This window comes from Asterias amurensis, chromosome 11 (assembly GCF_032118995.1).
Source record: "Asterias amurensis chromosome 11, ASM3211899v1".
Lineage (NCBI taxonomy): Eukaryota > Metazoa > Echinodermata > Asteroidea > Forcipulatida > Asteriidae > Asterias > Asterias amurensis.
In genome coordinates, this window is record NC_092658.1 from 3,298,153 (window position 1) to 3,316,915 (window position 18,763).

The 18,763-nt window shown below is 37.2% G+C and overlaps 1 protein-coding gene across 1 annotated transcript in view; it reads right to left on the reverse strand.

Moving 5' to 3' along the window:
• Positions 1–4,288: 4,288 nt before the first annotated feature.
• Positions 4,289–18,763, reverse strand: part of LOC139944625 (uncharacterized) — a 28,360-nt gene continuing 13,885 nt past the window's right edge. Inside the window, exons 6-16 of the mRNA XM_071941686.1 lie at positions 18,543–18,635; positions 17,469–17,643; positions 16,355–16,497; positions 15,358–15,408; positions 14,172–14,358; positions 13,136–13,314; positions 12,838–12,935; positions 12,291–12,372; positions 11,357–11,497; positions 10,686–10,755; positions 4,289–9,090 (exon numbers count right to left, since the gene is read on the reverse strand). Of these exons, the coding sequence (XP_071797787.1) occupies positions 9,017–9,090; positions 10,686–10,755; positions 11,357–11,497; positions 12,291–12,372; positions 12,838–12,935; positions 13,136–13,314; positions 14,172–14,358; positions 15,358–15,408; positions 16,355–16,497; positions 17,469–17,643; positions 18,543–18,635 (1,293 nt within the window). The 3' untranslated portion in view covers positions 4,289–9,016. The remainder of the gene's footprint in view (positions 9,091–10,685; positions 10,756–11,356; positions 11,498–12,290; positions 12,373–12,837; positions 12,936–13,135; positions 13,315–14,171; positions 14,359–15,357; positions 15,409–16,354; positions 16,498–17,468; positions 17,644–18,542; positions 18,636–18,763) is intronic.

Below are 18,763 nucleotides of genomic sequence, written 5' to 3' on the forward strand. Positions count from 1 at the left end.
TAGGAGATCTATTTATGATTATATTTGTATTAATTGCCTTATAAAATGTATATTGCACTAAATTGTAAGTGACTTGTTGAGCTTATTATTGACCTGTCTAATGTATTGAAGAAAATGGCGTTGTGAAGAGATTTGACCTTTACAAAATCTAGTATGCCTGCATGAGTTTGAAAAATTCAATTACTTGATAAAAAATACTGAAATCCCATGGGTGGTTATACAAGAGAAACGTCTTGTATTCCAGCCACACAATCCTCAAGTCGGAGATGGAATTTAGCTTATCACGCATTGACTATAGTCTGTGCAAGTCTCATGCATATTAAAATACCTTTGGGACCACTTTGGTCCTACTTGCTTTTCTGTTAACATGTGAAAAGGACAAACTTGTGCACTTTAGAACAGGTCCCAATGTTTGAATGTGTGAGAGACCTTAAGTCTTTTGTGGGTTGGCCCTTTGGGAGTCACAAGTCATTAAAAATGCGACTTGAGTCGGTCATGCCATAATACAACATTCATAAAAACCTCAGACAGTTTCGCTATTCCTATTGGTGGAGAGCGCGTCACGTGGGGGTGTTTAAACCTTTGATAATGACCAGTGTTTATAACCGGTTGTGAGCGGATACTCCGCGCTAGTCTTGGTGCAAGACGTTTCTTGTTCCGGATGATGCGGGCGCTGTCGGTAAGTTGGCCCCGCTGTGTGTGAAAGGAAAATGACAACGTATTGCACCAAGACTATAAGCGTATGCACACGAACGGAGCAGGAAACTGTTGGAAATAGGCGTCTCAGTCATACATGTCGTACATGCACATACAGAGCTCAAGCACGTCAGAAACGGTCAAGTTTTCAGAGTTTCTTACTTTATTACGCCTTTTAATCAAAAAGGCGTTTATGAATGGGAATAAAAGAGTAGTGACTCGTTCTTTCACGGCCGTTTAAAACCTTGTTATTGTTTAGTGCATTACATCAAACACATGTTTATGCCGCTTCTGTCATTACAATCGAAGAAGAAAAATAGAATTGTAACAAGATTTTACAAGTCTATCAAAATCAAGCCCTACACAGTTTAGGCTGATTTTGAATACACTGATATTTTGTAAGTGGTTACAAAAGCCAAACCATCTTGTTTTTACATATATCTTACATGTGTTAATGCCGCTTCAGTCAAATTGGACTGTGTTCTTCTTAATTTAAATATCTTGTTACATCGAAGAAGAAAAAATAGTACAACTCTGTCAAAATGAAGCCTTACACAGTCTGATTTTGAACGATCAAGTTACATTTTGAACTCACTTGTATCTCATAGGTGGTGACAAGAGAAAAACCATCTCGCTTGGTGCATACAATCATGTGTTTATGCCTCTACTGTCAAAATGCACCATGTTCTTCATAATCTGAATATCTCTAGGATATCTGAATATCTCGAGGATATCTGAATATCTCTAGGATATCTGAATATCTCTAGGATATCTGAATATCTCTAGGATGTCTGAATATCTCTAGGATGTCTGAATATCTCTAGGATATCTGAATATCTCTAGGATATCTGAATATCTGAATATCTCTAGGATATCTGAATATCTCTAGGATATCTGAATATCTCTAGGATACCGTAACAAACTATTACTAGAATGACACCCTTGAAGAGTGATCGCCTTTGTTGCCTCCGTAAAGTTCAAATCTAGAGCAATATAACTTGGTGGAAGGTTACTAATTGAAATAAGTGTGGAGTCCCAACTGTAAAAATGTAATAAAACTGAGACTTATGAAGGAAATGTAATGATGGTGTTTGTGTCGAACCGAAATGGGTGCATGTAAAGCTGTTAATGTTAATCTTAATAAGCCAGATAAATAAAAGACGCTCAATAGCAATTTGAAATTCAACAAACTCCTGTCTCGGTTCTTTTATTGATAATATTTTATGAATAATATGAGAGAGTTGTTTGATTTAACTGCAGCATTTAATCTAAGAAGGAAATGTTTTCTTTGATCAATCTTAATAAGCCAGATAAATAAAAGACGCTCAATTGCAATTTGAAATTCAACGAACTCCTGTCTCGGTTCTTTTATTGATAATATTTTATGAATAATATGAGAGAGTTGTTTGATTTAACTGCAGCATTTAAACTAAGAAGGAAATATTTTCTTTGATCAATGTAATAATAAGCAGTGATAATCCTTCATTAACAAATTATTGTCAATCGGTGGTTCTTCTCACAACCAACACCACTCAAAAGAGATTTACACATGGTGCAACTCTCCATGGTGCAACCAACTACTGTACAAACCTCACCTGAGTATACTCCCACCTTGCAAAGTTTCAAATCCTACTTCTTGACATTCCTAACATATCCTCTTCAGGAAGTTTGAGGAAGTCCCAAATAACAATGGTTTGTGACGAGAACCAACAAAACATACAATTTATCTACTGTAACATTCTCAGTTTTCCCAATGGTTATAGATTTAAGTAAGGACCTGAAACCATGAAAAAAGTGTTTCAACATGTGAATGTACATGCAGGCTTGTACTGGACACAATTTGAGTCGACCAGGGCCCAATTTCATGGCTCTGCTTACCGCCGAATTCCGGCTTACGATCAATTCCCTGCTTATGTGCATGCGCCGAATTTCTGCGCTAGCCTTGTAAGCGTAGAATGCCTAGTAACGTTGACTACGCACACGCAGAAGCCCAAATTCGCCCGCTAACCCGCCTGCCAAAAGCACATAATTCCCTGCTTCCATAAGCGCCGATTCTGTGCTTACGGTAAGCAGAGCCATGAAATTGGGCCCAGGGCTGTAGTCCAAATTACCACCCTTATCTACTGCCACATTTGCAAGTTTTCCCCAATGGTCGTAAAAATTTATTTATTTGCGGCCAGTACAGAAGGTTAAGGTTGTAATGATCAAGTTTTTGATGTCAAGTAAATCTGATTTGAGACAATGGAAAACTAATTAATTTAAACACCCTGGGTTCCACATTATTTCACAAGGCGCAGTCAATGTCTAATGCATAAGTTTTACAGTAAACTTTGCATAGTTTGAATACCTCAATAAAAAAAAGAATACCAAAATATAATTCAACCAAAGTGTGAAAATCTCTGCCTTTCACAAACCACCAACTTGTTTTACTACTGCACAAAGTTAAGGTGTTTTTTTTGCATAGCAACCTTCTGCTGGAGTCAAGCGCATACATTCTAGAGTAAACTTTTTAATACTTTGTAACTATCTCCTAGTTTGAAAAGTGAAAAGTACATCACTTAAAGGCAGTGGACACTATTGGCAATTACTCAAAATAATTATTAGCATAAAACCCTTCTTGGTGTCGAGTAATGGGGAGAGGTTGATGGTATATTAAACATTGTGAGAAACAGCTCCCTCTGAAGTGACACAGTTTTCGAGAAAGAAGTAATTTTCCATGAGTTTGATATCGAAACCTCAGATTTAGAACTTGCGTACATCAACCATTGTGTGACAATGGTGTTTTTTTCTTTCATTATTATCTCCCAACTTCGATGACTGATTGAGCTCAAATTTTCACAGGTTAGTTATGTTACGCATATGTTGAGATACACCAACTGTGGAGGCTAGTCTTTGACAATTACCAAAAGTGTCCACTGCCTTCAAAAGAACCTTCATCCAAGTTGAGAAAATCTTCAAACATTGTGATTGTGTTTTGGAGGAAACATGAACAAAAGTGGCTTGTTTCAGTGAGGCAATCAAAATAATTATCTTGATTCTTTGACTTTAACAGTATTTCAAATAGAAAGAATTTACCAAGGGATTGGTGCTAGTATGAACTTTACAATCAGTGAGCTTTCAGATTCAAACAATTAATTATTAAGAATATGATACTTTATCATAACGAACATCATTTTTTTGTCGCAGCCCACAATTTTTTGAAAGGCTCGTTATTAAAATGCAGGGCAGGGGCAGAGGTAGTGTTTCGTGCGTCCTAGGCTTCAGTGTTGCATAGGCTCCAAGTACAAGTGTACTGTACTATCTGGCCATAGGCACAAGTGTTCCGCAGAACCTAGGCTCCAGTGTTTTAAGTTCATAGTACTTTTAAACTGATGAAATTTTCCCAAAACCGGGTGGATTTCACAAAGAGTTAGGACTAGTCTTATCTTGAGTTAGGACCAGTTACTCGTCCTAACTTAGGACTATCCATGCAATTTGTATATCTCCTAGGACTAGTCCTAACTCTTTGTGAAATCGACCCCTGTTCAATTTGCTGTGTGTGTGGTGTGTGTTATATGTGTGTGTAAGTACTTTCTCAGTTGTATTTTTGTAGTTTTTAAAGATTTCTTACATAGGCCCTTTTGGGTAATCTGGCCCTGCTGTATGGTTGAAAATTTACACCATTCAACACTTAACAACAAGTAATTTGGCTTTGATAAGGAATGAGGAATTTCTGATCCTATTTGCATTTACTCTTAAACTTGTTTATATGATATATGATAATAAAATACTAATTTATACATATTTACATTTACTTTCTTCGAGTTGTTTTACAAGAAGCAAGAATGCTGTAGAATGAAATGTTGGCTCAATTTCTTAAAACTGTTATGCAAAAAAAAAAACCACCAAAAAAACAACATTATGCTCAACAGATTAAGGTTGTCAGACAAATAACCATGTTATATCTTGCTACATCCATGGCTGGTAACCAGCACATTCTTGCTTATCGAGAACCGTTATTTAAGCATCATCTTCTTCTTCAAGAACTATATGGTGAGAAATCTGTACAATGTTAAACAAAAAAAGTTTGGGGGGGGGGGGGGACACAAAGAGCGCAACAAAAAGTTTCACATTAGAGAAGCCATATTTTGCAGTGAATCATTTTTGAAAATGTTACAAGTTTGTAGTTCACCTTGACCGCAAAAAAGCAAAAAAAAACCAACAATTAACTTATGCTCCTCAGGAGATAATCCTGATGAAACCATTTCTTGAAAGAAATTGTTACCAAAAAAAGAAGAAAAAAAACCCAAGATAACCCATGGTGCTGGCCTCCTGATGAACAGAAAATGACATCGGATAATAACAACATACTTGTCTCCCCGGCACTTGTTAATTTCTCACTCATATAAAGCTTCAATTGTTTAACTTGGTAGTCCGGTTCACCCCTGGCTTAAAAATGTACAGCTCTTTATTTGGAAGACCAAGTGATTCATGAAATTCACATTTCATTTTGCCTGCTAAATTTGAAATGTAACCTCTCCAGAGCAAAACTCTTGGTGACGTGCTATATTATGACGAGTCCTGCGTGAACAAGGAACAAACAATAAAAGATAAGGCATGGTTTCTTTGACAGATTCTGGAAGCAACAATACTTCCTGGCATATAAACGCAAAGAACAATCAAAATATATAAATATATATATATTTCTCTCCTGAAGACGATCAGAGCAAACTGATCGAACAGTTGAGTTCTTACACCACCGGATCTCTTCCAAACCAACTCCTAGAGAGACTTTTTATGTACACGATGTTACCCCAAACCTTCCTGCAGTGTATTTCAACGTTGCAACGTTTCAAATCCTACTCATGAACATAATGTTTAAACCTTCATGTTGTGCCTGTAGGATCTGGAAGTTCGGACTCTGTGGTACTTTTTAAAGCTTGTGACGTCACAAGTAACACCACCATTAAAAGGTAACCAATTTTTACTACTTATTCCAAAATTGTTGTACATCGGATATAATGCTGTTAATTGCAGTTTGGCATGTATTGTGTCCCAATTTCATAGAGCTGCACAAACAGAAATGTTTGCACACTTACTAATAATCTTCTACTAAGCAGGAAACCAGTCAAAGATGGTATGTGTGATATGGTATTTTGGCTGGTAACCTTATTCTGGTAAGCAAAAGAGATTTGTGCTTCGCTACTTGTCAAGCTTCCGCAGCTCTAACTGGACCCAGCAAATAAATTACTTAAGCAACAATTTTTTTATACAAATAAAAGTAAAAACTAAACCTTATTTGTGAAATCTAAAAACAACGAAACAAAAACTTACTCACTGGATAAGTTTCATAAACAACACAAAAGAAAAAACAAAATGTATCAATTGTTTCAATGTTCCATGTACAAATACAGTTCCGCATCAAAAAGCATTCAGTGTAGCTGGACCAATTGGTCTTCATCCTTAGTGAGCCTGTAAATCTTTCTCTATTTTTTTTTGTCAAGCTCTTAAGAAACACAGAGGTGAACCCTAGTCCATGCTCATTTCTTTTATATATGTAGTGATTTTGATGGAATAGCGCCTTTTATCTGATTTGATATGAAATAAATTATTACGGTCTGCTGGACCCTAGTAGGAACACAGCAATAATGAATATGGTGCAGGTTTCTAGGCTTCAACTGCTTGATTACACCGCAGATTCTCTACTAGTAAAGAACCTGCCATTACACACATTGTTTTTTACAGCAACTTGACACTAAACCCAACACAGCTGTTGCAGATGCCACATGCATCTCTGAACAGCAACTTGAACATCTAGAAAAAAAAGACGAGACTGCCCTTAGGCACAAATGTTTGTACAGTGGTTTTTGTATTTCAATGGTCTGGATACCCAAGAATAAAGAGGGATTCAGCAGACCGACTGAGAAGTGGATTATCGGCATCTTTTGATTGAGTAATGGTTGGAAAAGCAAAACAAGGACAGTGAACAAAAAGGAAAACTTTTATGTCTCAAAGGAAATTATGCTGTTGATAAGTTGTCTCAGTGTTTTTTAGTTCTACTATTTATTTGGTGTGCTTAGTCTATGCATGGAGGGCACTGTCAGTTTTTGTTTGTTTGTAAGGCCGTGTCCGAAACGGCGACTTCGGCTACAGCTACGGCTAGATCGCGCGCGTCTGCTATTCTTCAACACTGGTATACGCGCTGATCTAGACGTAGCTGTAGCCGAAGTCGTCGTTTCGGACACGGCCTTACTCTACGGTTTGGCGGGCCTCTCGAGCTCCTTCTCTTCCTTCCCCATGGTCTAGTGGAGAGTGCTAAGAACAGGCCATGGGGTACTGTTGAAGAGGGCACCAAGGCCAAGCCAATGGGCATCAAAAGCCAATTCTAAGCTTGTAGAATGATTAGAAATTGCCGAGAAATATTCCCATTTTTACGATTAGTTGTCTTGAAACAACTTTGCTCATTAATTGCATAATTTCTGGAGACCCTTTTGTAAGGTCCTTCCTGCCTGGAACACAAGGAAGCGTAAACAGATCAAGAAAGATAGTTTCTTGTATAAATGAACCCCCCCCCCCCCAAACATCGTGATAATCTGCAACTGTCAAAGGCTCGTTTCTGCAAAATAAAAAATAGAGTTTCTATGAAGTGTCTAAGTAGACGTGCCGCTTTGACTCAATTTTAATTACACTTTGATTATCAGTTTCTCGGCCATAAACAGAACCAGGGAAACCAGTCAGTCATAAATTGAAGAACTATTGATTTGTATAAACTATTACTATCAGTACTATTACACAAGTGTTTTCCCCCACAAAAACCAACCAAAGGTTGTTGCTTAGAGGGCACAACACTGATAGTGAGATTTACCCAAATTTCTCACTTAATTATTGGTGAAACGGGCCTTGCGAGCCTCTGGTTTCCAAAAATCACACACTTTTATCACAGGTACTTGTGGTCAAACTTGAAGACATGTAATTGAAGTTGGCACTACTACCATCCATCTTAAGAAATCTAGTTGATTTACCAATTTAACAGCAAACACAACAATATGGAAACATGAGCAGGTAAATTGCTGGGTAGTGTAACCTACAATAAGTAATTTTTACATAGTGATTGACAAGGCTTTCTTGTTTTGGGTGCATGCATTTTGTCACACCAAAACCAAATAGTGCACTCCTATAGTTTCCACTCGTGTTCTCAAAAGGCTACACTCCAGGAATCATTCCTGTCGGAGCCATTTCTGATAAGGCCGCCTTTTAGAGCAATGGTGAATAACACTTGCATAGTGTATACTGCAAACTGAAATCCATGTTCTGGATTTCTAACAATGCAAAACTTCCAACTCTTTGCAACTTTTCCCAAACGGTTTGAACGCACAGTTAAAACCATTCCACTTAGGTGGGGATGGTTTGCACAAACATAAGGTTTATTGCGAATAGCAAAATATCAAGAGAGGGTGCTGTTGAACCCACACAAAGGTATAGGCTTTGCGTGCGCAAGTTGTAGAAACTGCATAGAAACCTCCCCATGTTCCTTCCAACAATGCATTGCGTTTCTGAATCGCGATAAACCTTATGCAAAGAAACAACTGTGTATGCCCTGGGTAGATGTGTTTACCACATATCGTATTGCAAGCTGGAATAGTTTATATATCATTCTAAACCACAAAGGAAGAAACTGAATGGTCTAACAGTGGGAGGGTTAACTGTTTAATGAGAAGGTGCACTCACCAAACACTGTCATATTTCAGGCTGGCATAGTTTATCATTCAACACCACAGTGGATGATAATGAGTGGTCTAACAGAGGGAGGGTTGACTATTTACTGAGAAGATGCACTCACCAAACAATGTCATATTCCAGGCTAGCATAGTTTATCATTCAACACCACAGTGGATTATGTTGAGTGGTCAAACAGAGGGAGGGTTGACTATTTACTGAGAAGATGCACTCACCAAACAATGTCATTTTCCAGGTTGGCATAGTTTATCATTCAACACCACAGCGGATGATGTTGAGTGGTCAAACAGTGGGAGGGTTGACTATTTACTGAGTAGATACATCTACTACACAACACCTTGTATTGCAGACTGGTATAGACAATCAACTATTCATATAAACCACACAGTGTGGTATTGAGTGGCCACACCATGGGAGGATTTGTGTATGTAAAGAAAACAAAATGTTTGATAATTAACCGTGGCAAATCAGAAAATCAGAACCATCTTGCACTTCTCATATACAATTGTCAAACCATCGCTGACACTGCGATAGTGGCAAGTTATACTGGACTACACTAGGCATTTTTATGGTAAGAAGACAACGATCTCGTCTCAAGATGAGGTCAGACGACTCGCTGCCTTTTTGCCTCCGGTCCGTCTAGATCGATTGGAGTCGACAGGTCTCGAGATTCTTTGGCTGTGTAGGAAAAGAATAAAGTGATAATAAATAAAGTGCAATTTTTGTATAGCAATCTATAATTATTTTAATAATTGTGAATTATTTTAAGACTGGTATGTTGAGTTAAATTGAAATAAGAATCCTAATTATATCATTAATAATAATAATCATAATAATAACAACAATAAACGGCATTAAAATACGCTCTACTTAGCACACTAAATCACAGCGCTTAAAAAAACACTCAGTATAGGAAAATAAATAAAATAAATGAAAAATTAATTGAACTAAATAAACTGAAAGCCACCTATAATGCAATTAACTGATTAATGTTGAAATAGGTATGTTTGTAAAATTTTCTTGAATTTGTCAATTGATTTTACATTTTTGATTAATATTATTCTTAAAATATTATTTATGACACATTACTAAAAACACGTACAAACAACACACATTCACAAAATATTTTAACAAGAGCAAAAACAAAAGCCAGAGGCATATGTCAAACATTTTTACAAGTTGACTGGAAAAAAAAAGAAGGAAAAAACTTGGCCTGAGGGCCTCTGATTCAAACCACCTCAGGCTACATACACCACATAGAAAAAAACACAATATATAATAATTTAAAAAGAACCATTGTACAATTTAGAAGGCGATGAAGTGCAATCTGTAGCCAACCATGCCACAGATACTACTGCTGACAATAAGTGCACAGGGTTCTAATGGTTTACACAACACATGGGACCTACAGCTTTACATCCAATCCCAAGGACGAAGCAATATTGGTCTTGCTTTAGGAAAACACTCTTGCTGAACACTCTGAGAATTACACTAATTAAATTGGGCAATTATATGTACTTTACTTTTGGTTGTTTGGCATCCAAAGAGCATAACAATACCAACAACAGTATGGATATACCTAAACCATTACTGACAAATCAATATTTCAATTCCCAAAACATGTTCTCACACACAACTCTATTATGTTGTGTATAATATACAAATATTGGATGCAAAAAAATACAATATAGCAGATCACAAGGCAAAAGCATCTCGTTTGATCAATTTGCACATAATTCATAATTTATTTAAACAATAAATAATACAAAGTTTCAAACAATTTATAAAATATTACAACAATTAGGTATTAAACAGCTGAAAAAAGACATGGCTGGAGCTGTGAAGAAACTGTTGACTAAAGGGCATTCCGAGTTAATAGCCATACAGTGCCAGCTTAAGCAGGCACTAAAAACAAGTAACACAGTCAATACATCTGGCGCTCAATGTAAAATGTTTCAGTACAAACAAGGACCAATTTCATAGAGCTGCTTAAGGACAAAATTGTGCTTACCAGAAGAGGGTTACCAGCCAAAATACCGTTGTACATCTACAATTTATGACTGGCACCCTGCTCATTTCTGCTCAGCAGAAAACTGTTCAGCAATATTTTCTGCTTTACCAGCTCTACGAAATTGGGCCAAGGAAAAACTCCTGACAAATCACACCCACACCGAAAATTTGTAAAAACTGAACAAATTTGTAAAAATTGAAGTTACTTGCAGAACTCGGCATTGAAAAATCGAAATATTTACACTGGGTTCTGACCTCCTTACCTTGATTCATCTTCCCTTTTTCAATTTGTAGTTCCTTCTCCAACTCCTCGACAGCTCTTTTATCATCCTCCTACAAAAATATATCAAAATAGATGATAGAAAAATGGTTTATTCATTATTTCAAAATAGAGAAAAGACTTCACAATCAGAAGATTGAAATGCGTCAAAATCTACATCAATTCAATTGAAAAATCATTCAAAAATTACAATAAACTTAAACAATACAAAGCAATTAAGGAAGAAATGTACTGTTAATCGGCACTAGACTGAATACACCATGTAAGTATGGTAGGAAGGGAAATTATGGTGATCAAAGGGAAAAACTTGATGAGGAGGGGGGTGAAAAGCCATCAAGGACTTAAACAGTCATAAAAATGTGCACATATGCATATTTCCCAGTACGTACAATTCTGAAAAGTGGTTGGTTTTACCAGTAGATTGTGTAGTTTCGAATATTAAAGTAACTTGACTGAAATTCCTCCTCCAGGGGAAAAAAAAATAAATTAAAAATTAAATAAATGTATAAGTTCCCAATCGTTTTAGAACAGCTGAAATGGATGACAGCTCCCAAACAATCAAGACAATCACATCGATTCCTACAACAAGTTTGACAGACTTTCTATTTTCCTGAATTAAAACTTTACAGATTGAAAATCAAAGATTGAGCATACCACAGGATCAGTCCACAGAGAGCACTTTACACATTTGGTACATCCCTCACCGGGGTTCCGTACATGGGCACAGAAGTGACTGTAATCAATGTTGGGCTGACGACAGATATAACACATCTTGCTTCCACAACGACATGTCATCTGTAAAAAATAGGGGCATTAGTTTGTATATGGTACTTCTCTTTCATATTGTTTGACAGTTAATTTTACTTGTCGTCTTTTTTTTTTTTTTTTTTTTTTACTACAATTTTAGATTTCTGTGTTATGTATAGTTTATAAATTGTTTTGAGAGCAAGGTCTGGGAGGGCAACATCGTTTTTGCTGACAGTTTTCTTTACTTGTTCCTTTCCCTGGACGACCTCTACTTGTTTTTATAACTATTGTATTGTTAAAAGAATAAAATAATAAAAAAATAACAATAATAATAATTAGAAATAATAAGATCAGCACGAAACTAGTCAAGTTAAACATAGATGCTGGGCGGATCTGAACCTCAGACATTCCACTGTCTGTAAGATTCCCCATACAAAATCACCTCATTACTATGCAAGAAATAACGTACAAAAGAAACCCTGTTAATACTTCCCTATGTGGTCAATGACAAAGAGCAACGCCCCCAGCCTTATGTTTTAGCTACGTGTCATGTACTTAACCAAATAATACCATAAAATACAGAGCCCTCTTGTGACAGAACCCCACACTACAGTTCTGTTCAATTCTTAAATCTTTTTCACACACATCATGCAAATGATATATTTGCAAACATACAGTAACCTTATAAAGGTTAGATAGCATTACCATTATCACAAAATTTAATAGAAATGATTGTTTTAGAAACTTTCCTACCAATGGATTTCCTGCTTTGTAAGCGCTGATTATTTGCTTATGGTGAGCAAAGTCTTATGAAATTGGCCAGTGACTTTAGAAAACCTACCTTGTTGCAGCCTTGGTCCTTCATGATTCCCGTCTTACATCGATTGCAAGTTCTGATCTGAGCCTGAGACATTCGCTCCTCACTGAAACAAAAAAATAATCAATTTATTTGATTTCAAGTTCACAAATAAACTCTTATCAATTTATTGGGTTTTATGCTACATCAACACAGAAAATCTGAAATTACATCTTTCATTACTATCATAAGGGCTTCATACACCAACCTCCCTGTTTAATTCAATCACCCAAACCAACCCTTCCATCGACATTTTCCACCAATCCATCTCTGCCTTCAAAGTCCAAGTCAAGCAAGTGCTCCAGCCCTCCCTCTTACTCATCATACCTAGTCCATTTTGTTTTTTTATGTTCTTTTTGAGGGTTTTTACCTTCTTGCCATGTGTGTATTTTTATGTTTTGTTCACTTCCTTATTGTTACATTTTACTGTTTTTGTAATGTTTAATTATTTTGTCCGTCCTGTTGCGGTGTTGGATGTTGAATAAAATAAAATAAAATAAATAAGATCAAGAGATGGAAAGGATCATCTTACTAAGAGAGTCTGAGGCTGGTCTCGTTCTTCTGCTCAATCTCCTCGCATCGTTTCCCGAAGTGTTCCGCCCAATCCCCACCGCAAAGTCGACAAGACTCCTAAAAAGATTTCCAGACAACATGAATATTCAGCAATTAATATGGTTGCTTTTTCATTAAATAACATTACAAACTTGAAAATACATAACGGGTGGAATAAGCAACTTATCATGGAACAAGAAGAAGAAAAAAAGTTTACAATCAAGAGAAACGGAAAGTAAAAAGAGTAATTCTACTCAAGAAAAATGGGAAAAAAGTACCTTCATGCAACCGCTTTTCTGGCACTTGAAGACCTTATCTCCCGGGTCCAAGAGGGCCCCAAAGTCACAGCTCGGACATTTGACAAAGCCCTCTATATCAGCCAGCTGGATACACTCCTCTTGCACACGTTCATCATACTTCACTAGATCTTTCGACTTCAGGCACTTCTCTAATTGAACTGAGAATATCATTCCAAGGATTGGAGAAAGAAAATACATTACAATTCATTTTTTAGTGAAGGAACACCTTCCTGGTTTTGTGACATTTATTCTAAAGACAATGTTACACAAGGAAATGTACACAGTCTCATGAGACCAAAATTATGTTAGCATGTAAAATCCCCTTGACCAATTATGATATTATACCAAAACCATAGCATAACTGGTTAATACGATTGTTACATGATAAAACTGAGACGAAAATTATTACTTTTACTCATTTCTCAAAAACTACAGCACCTCAGTACGTAAAATTTCAAGGGAAGCCTTCTACTAACATAATCTTCAAACTGTGTAAGTTTAATGTAAATCTAGGGACATTGTGTTTTTTTTGTTAGAAAAAAGTACATATACCCTTTAATAGGTGTCAACATTTCGACTAGTCTGCTCTAGTCATCGTCAGGCTGACTAGGTGTTAAAAGAAAGGGAAGAGACTTGACGAGTCTCAAACTATATTCTCAAACTTAAGTATGTAAAGTCAGTCAACCATGGTATTTGTGATAGTGCAAAACAGTTTTGTTCCGTTGTCAGTTTCTTGAATGTGATGACCTTGATACTCTCGGTCTGCTACTCAGATCGTTCTGACAATCTTTTTGTTTCATACTTTGTCAAGATGGTCTGGGGGTCGTACGAGAGTGTCAGGGTTATCCTGTTTCTTTACTTGCGTGTTTATGTCCCTTATTTTGTATTTTTGATGTAATTATTATAAAGCTTTTTATCTTCTCCATTTTTTTAGGTTTTGACGAAATAAATAAATGAATAAATAGTACCTTACAAGTACCTAAACAAGTACCTAAACTAGTACCCTAACTAGTACCTCTTGGATAGGAACTGTCACAGCCATCCGTCATGCACATCAACAGTGCCTTGCCCTGTCCATACACGGCTTGCTGGGCGTAACTCTGAAGACACGTTGAGCAGAAGAGATGCCCATCCAGACATTGCACCATATTCTCAAAGGGTACTTCGGCGTAGCAGCATCCACACTCGATCAACTGACCCTCCTATCAACAAATCCGATCCCTCCAAAATTATTATGTTTCATGTCAGTCATTCATTCTGGTTGTGAAGCCAGGAACGCTCAGTAGGATTTGGAACTTTGCATGGTGGGGGTAGATTGAGATGAGGGTTTGCCGTAGCACCATGTGTGAATCTCATTTGGGTGGTAATGGTTCTACAAAAGAACCAGAGGTTGACAACTCTTTTCAGAACAGAGAGATTGAAACATGGTGCTACGGCAAACCTCACCGGAATAACTGTCAGAAAAACGATACTAGCTTTAGAATTCATGGAGAGATGACAAAGAAGGGAGTTTTAGTTTAAGACAAGGGAGGAAAACCATTTAGCAGTCAGGTATACGGGGCTGAAAGTCAAATCCACATGGTAAGTTCCCCATGTGGGAATCCAACCAGCCGTCGATTTCACAAAACTCTTCCTAACTTTAAGATTAATCTTATGACTTAGGACGAGTCCCAACCCTGTACTGTAGCGTGCAGACCTTAAGATTAATCCCAAGTTGGGACGAGTTACTCGTCCTAACTCGAGATAAGATGAGTCCCAACTCTTTGTGAAATCGACGGCTGGGTCTTAGAGGTAGATGGTGAGTAAAGATACTTTTACTGTGCAAATTGTTCAACTGAGGAAAGAAAAATAAGTACAACAAACACAAATAACCTTGCGGAAATTTGTTGACCAATAAGTTGTCTGATCTACCAATCCCTAAACTCCCTGAAAGACTAAGCAGCCACAAGCGGCTTATTCCAACAATGCCCATAGCGGCTGTAAATGGGCTGGGAGATCTGACCTACTTCCGCTGAACCCAAAATGTCAAAATAAAGGTCAAATCCTGAACTGACAATATGCCATTTTGAGATAAGGTTGACACAATACTTTGACACTATTGTATTTGGGTAAATTTGTCTGTACACACCAAGACCAAAGCACCCGTATAGTGTTCACCATTGCTCAAAAAGGCTAAGTGTCCTATGTTCCGATGTACTAACCGTTTCATACTCATTCTCATTCATGCTTATCGCAAACATCAAATCCTTCTCCTGTAATAAATCATATAAGAAACAGTATACATCAAAAACCTGCTACTGGTACGAGGGATGAGATTTGACTGACAGAAACATTCCTGTAAATAGCTTGTGGGTCTGGGTTCCCTTTACTCTGGACCAAGAACCTCCCAGATGGTACAATTAAAGACACTGGACACTATTGGTAATTGTCAAAGACCAGTCTTCTCACTTGCTGTATCTCAATGTATGCATAAAATAACAAACCTGTGAAAATTTGAGCTCAATCGGTAGTCGAAGTTGCGATAATAATGAAAGAGATAACTATGAAGGAAAAAATACCCTTGTCACACATTGTTCTGTGCTTAGTATTAATTTATGGATAAATATTCTACAGTAGAAAACATTTTTAAAGCAACAACAATCAAAAGGTTTCAAAGAAAGAGCAACAATTAAACAAATTGCAGCATGGATAAAGAATAAAATTACGTTTCATCCAAACACTGATGTAAGGCATGTTACTCAGGCGGGATTTGAACCTTCAATCTTTGCCGTTCCAGAGAAGATGTCTTATCAAACAAACCACCAAGATTGCCCCTTAGCTAGGGGCAGTACAAATCCTTCTTTATAGCAGCAGATACAGCAATGAATTAAGAGGTATTAAATTGCATCGGATTAAGAATATTGTATGCCTTTATAAATGTGTATATGCACTGAATACCAAGAACTTTTCCGGAGTTCTTTTAGCTGAAAAAGTAAGTCACACAACTTTGAAATTACCCTTGTAAGTCACAAATTAGCAATGAAAAAATTACAAACAATAATATCCAGAAATTTATTAAAGGACCATACTGTATCTCCTTAAATAACACTTACGTCAACAACTCAATTTGAAATTGTAAAAAAATAAAATAAAAAATTGTCAAAAACACTCGGAGAGGAAGTGAACCCACCACCCCCGACCATTTCTCTAGTTACTCACCACAGCGCTGTTCTTAGTATACTCCTTATAATACTCGATTTCTTTCTGAAGATCTCGATCTGCCACCCTTCCACTACCCACGTTTCTCCGTCCTTTTAATACCTGAATGGTAATGTGATTCTGCACTGGCTTCCCCTCTCTGTCTGGAAGAGAATAAAAACAATACAGCGGTTAAAAGACACTGGACACGATTGGTAATTGTCAAAGACCAAGCTTCTCACTTGGTGTATTTCAACATATGCACAAAATAACGAACCTGTGCCAATTTAAACTCAATTAGTCATCGAAGTTACGAGACAACTATGAAAAAAACCCACAAAAAAACCACCCTTGTCACACGAAGTTGTGTGTTTTCAATTCCCTGATTTTGAGACCACAAATCTAATTATGAGGACTCGAGATCAAATTCGCGGAAAATTACTTCTTTCTCGAAAACTACGTTACTTCAGAGGGAGCCGTTTCTCACAAAGTTTTATTCCATCAAGAGCTCCCCATTACTCGTTACCAAGTAAGGTTTTATGCTAATAGGTATTTTGAGTAATTATCAATAGTGTCTGCTGTCTTTAAGCTTCCTCGTTCTTGCGCATTACAGACGGCAACTGACACGCTTTCATAATATTCTTCATCCTTGATGCAAATTTCAAGGCACTTGTCTGTCACAGATAGAACCCAACAAAAAAACAATTTCATGGCTATGCTTACCGCCAAATTCTGCACTTTGCATTTATTTCTGCGCTAGCTGTGTAAGTTAAGAATGCCCTGAACGTGGAGCATGCAAGAAGTGGCGCACACAAGCAAAAATTTCCTGTTATGTCGTGTGATACAATTAAGTGCTGCATTACCTGTTTTTAGTAAGCGCCGATTTGTCGCGTCGTACAGTAAGCAGAGCCATTAAATTTGAGCACTGGGCTAAGCACAAAATAGTATTGCTTAACAGGAAAAGGTTACCAGCCAAAATAACATTAAGTTTACATTGCTGTGAGTGGTGCCCCACTCAATTTTTGCTCAGCAGAGAAAACTGCTGAGCTGTATATTCTTCTGAACAGCATTATGAAACTGGCCCAAGACCAGTGCCAGTCAACTGAACAACTTCAAATGTTTTGAAAGCACTTACCTTTTGTTGTGATGTTCACCTTGACTTTACGTTGATCATTTGTAATGTTCTTTGGTCGTTTTAAGATGTTTCGTATCGCCTCGTTTGTAAGTAAAATCTCCTCCAGGCAAACTCGTGTAGGCGCGTAGTGATGAAAGTGAAGACTAAGCACATGTCGTATTGAGTCCAAGGACAACTGTATTTTTTAACAAAATAAAGAATTTTTTCGAATATTATATTATTTTTTATTATACTAAATTATATTCATTGTCCCTGATGCAAATATAACATCAAATACTCCCATAGATTGATGGATTTCTATAGTGCCATTCCATCTAGATCATGGCACTCAGCAATAAGACGCAATGAAAAACAAAAAGGCTTAAAGACACTGGACACTAGTGATAATTGTCAAAGACCAGTCTTCTCACTTGGTGTATCTCAACATATGCACAAAATACCAAACCGGTGAAAATTTAAACTCAATTGGTCGTCACAGTTGAGATATAATAATGAAAGAAAAAACACCCTTGTCACACGAGGTTGTGTGCTTTCAGATGCTTGATTTTGAGAACTCAAATTCTAAATCAGAGGTCTCAAAATCAAATTTGTGGAAAATTACCTCTTTCTTAAAAAATAACTTAACTTTAGAGGGAGCTGTTTTTCACAATGTTTTATATTATCAACAGCTCCCCATTACTCGTTACCAAGTAATTACCAATAGTGTCCACTGCCTTTAAAAGGGAGCTCAAATAAGCTTAAAAGAGTTGTTCCGAAAGCAGCGTACCATCATACCAGGATCGAAGACTAGATCATCCAGATAAGTGGAGCTGGATACAGCGGTCAAGGTATAGACCTTATGCACATGACGTCATTTCAGTAGGGCGCCCTCACCTAGAGGCCAAAGGGAGGTTGTTCATTGGCCAATCCTGTCTGCCACTAGTCCAAATCGGAGCATTTTGACTGTTTAATCACCGCTTTACCTCTAAGATGGGGGGCTGGATGACGTCAATGCATAAGGTCCATTGTGAAGCTGGGTGATGGAAAAATTTGAAGACGAGGAGCTGAGACCTTAACAAAAACTTAACCACTCACCATTGTGAAGACAGTCTGAAGGTGAAACATCACATCTTGATACGGGGTTAATGTCTTCAGCTTATAGTAGTCCTTTATGTAATCTCCTCTGCCCTGAAACAACACAGAAAATTTGTATGTTGGAGATTATTCAAATTCTTAAAAAGAGAAAAAGAAGGGAACACGATGCGTTGCAATGCAGGCACTCATCAGGACAAAGAGTAATGGAACTCATGCTGGGT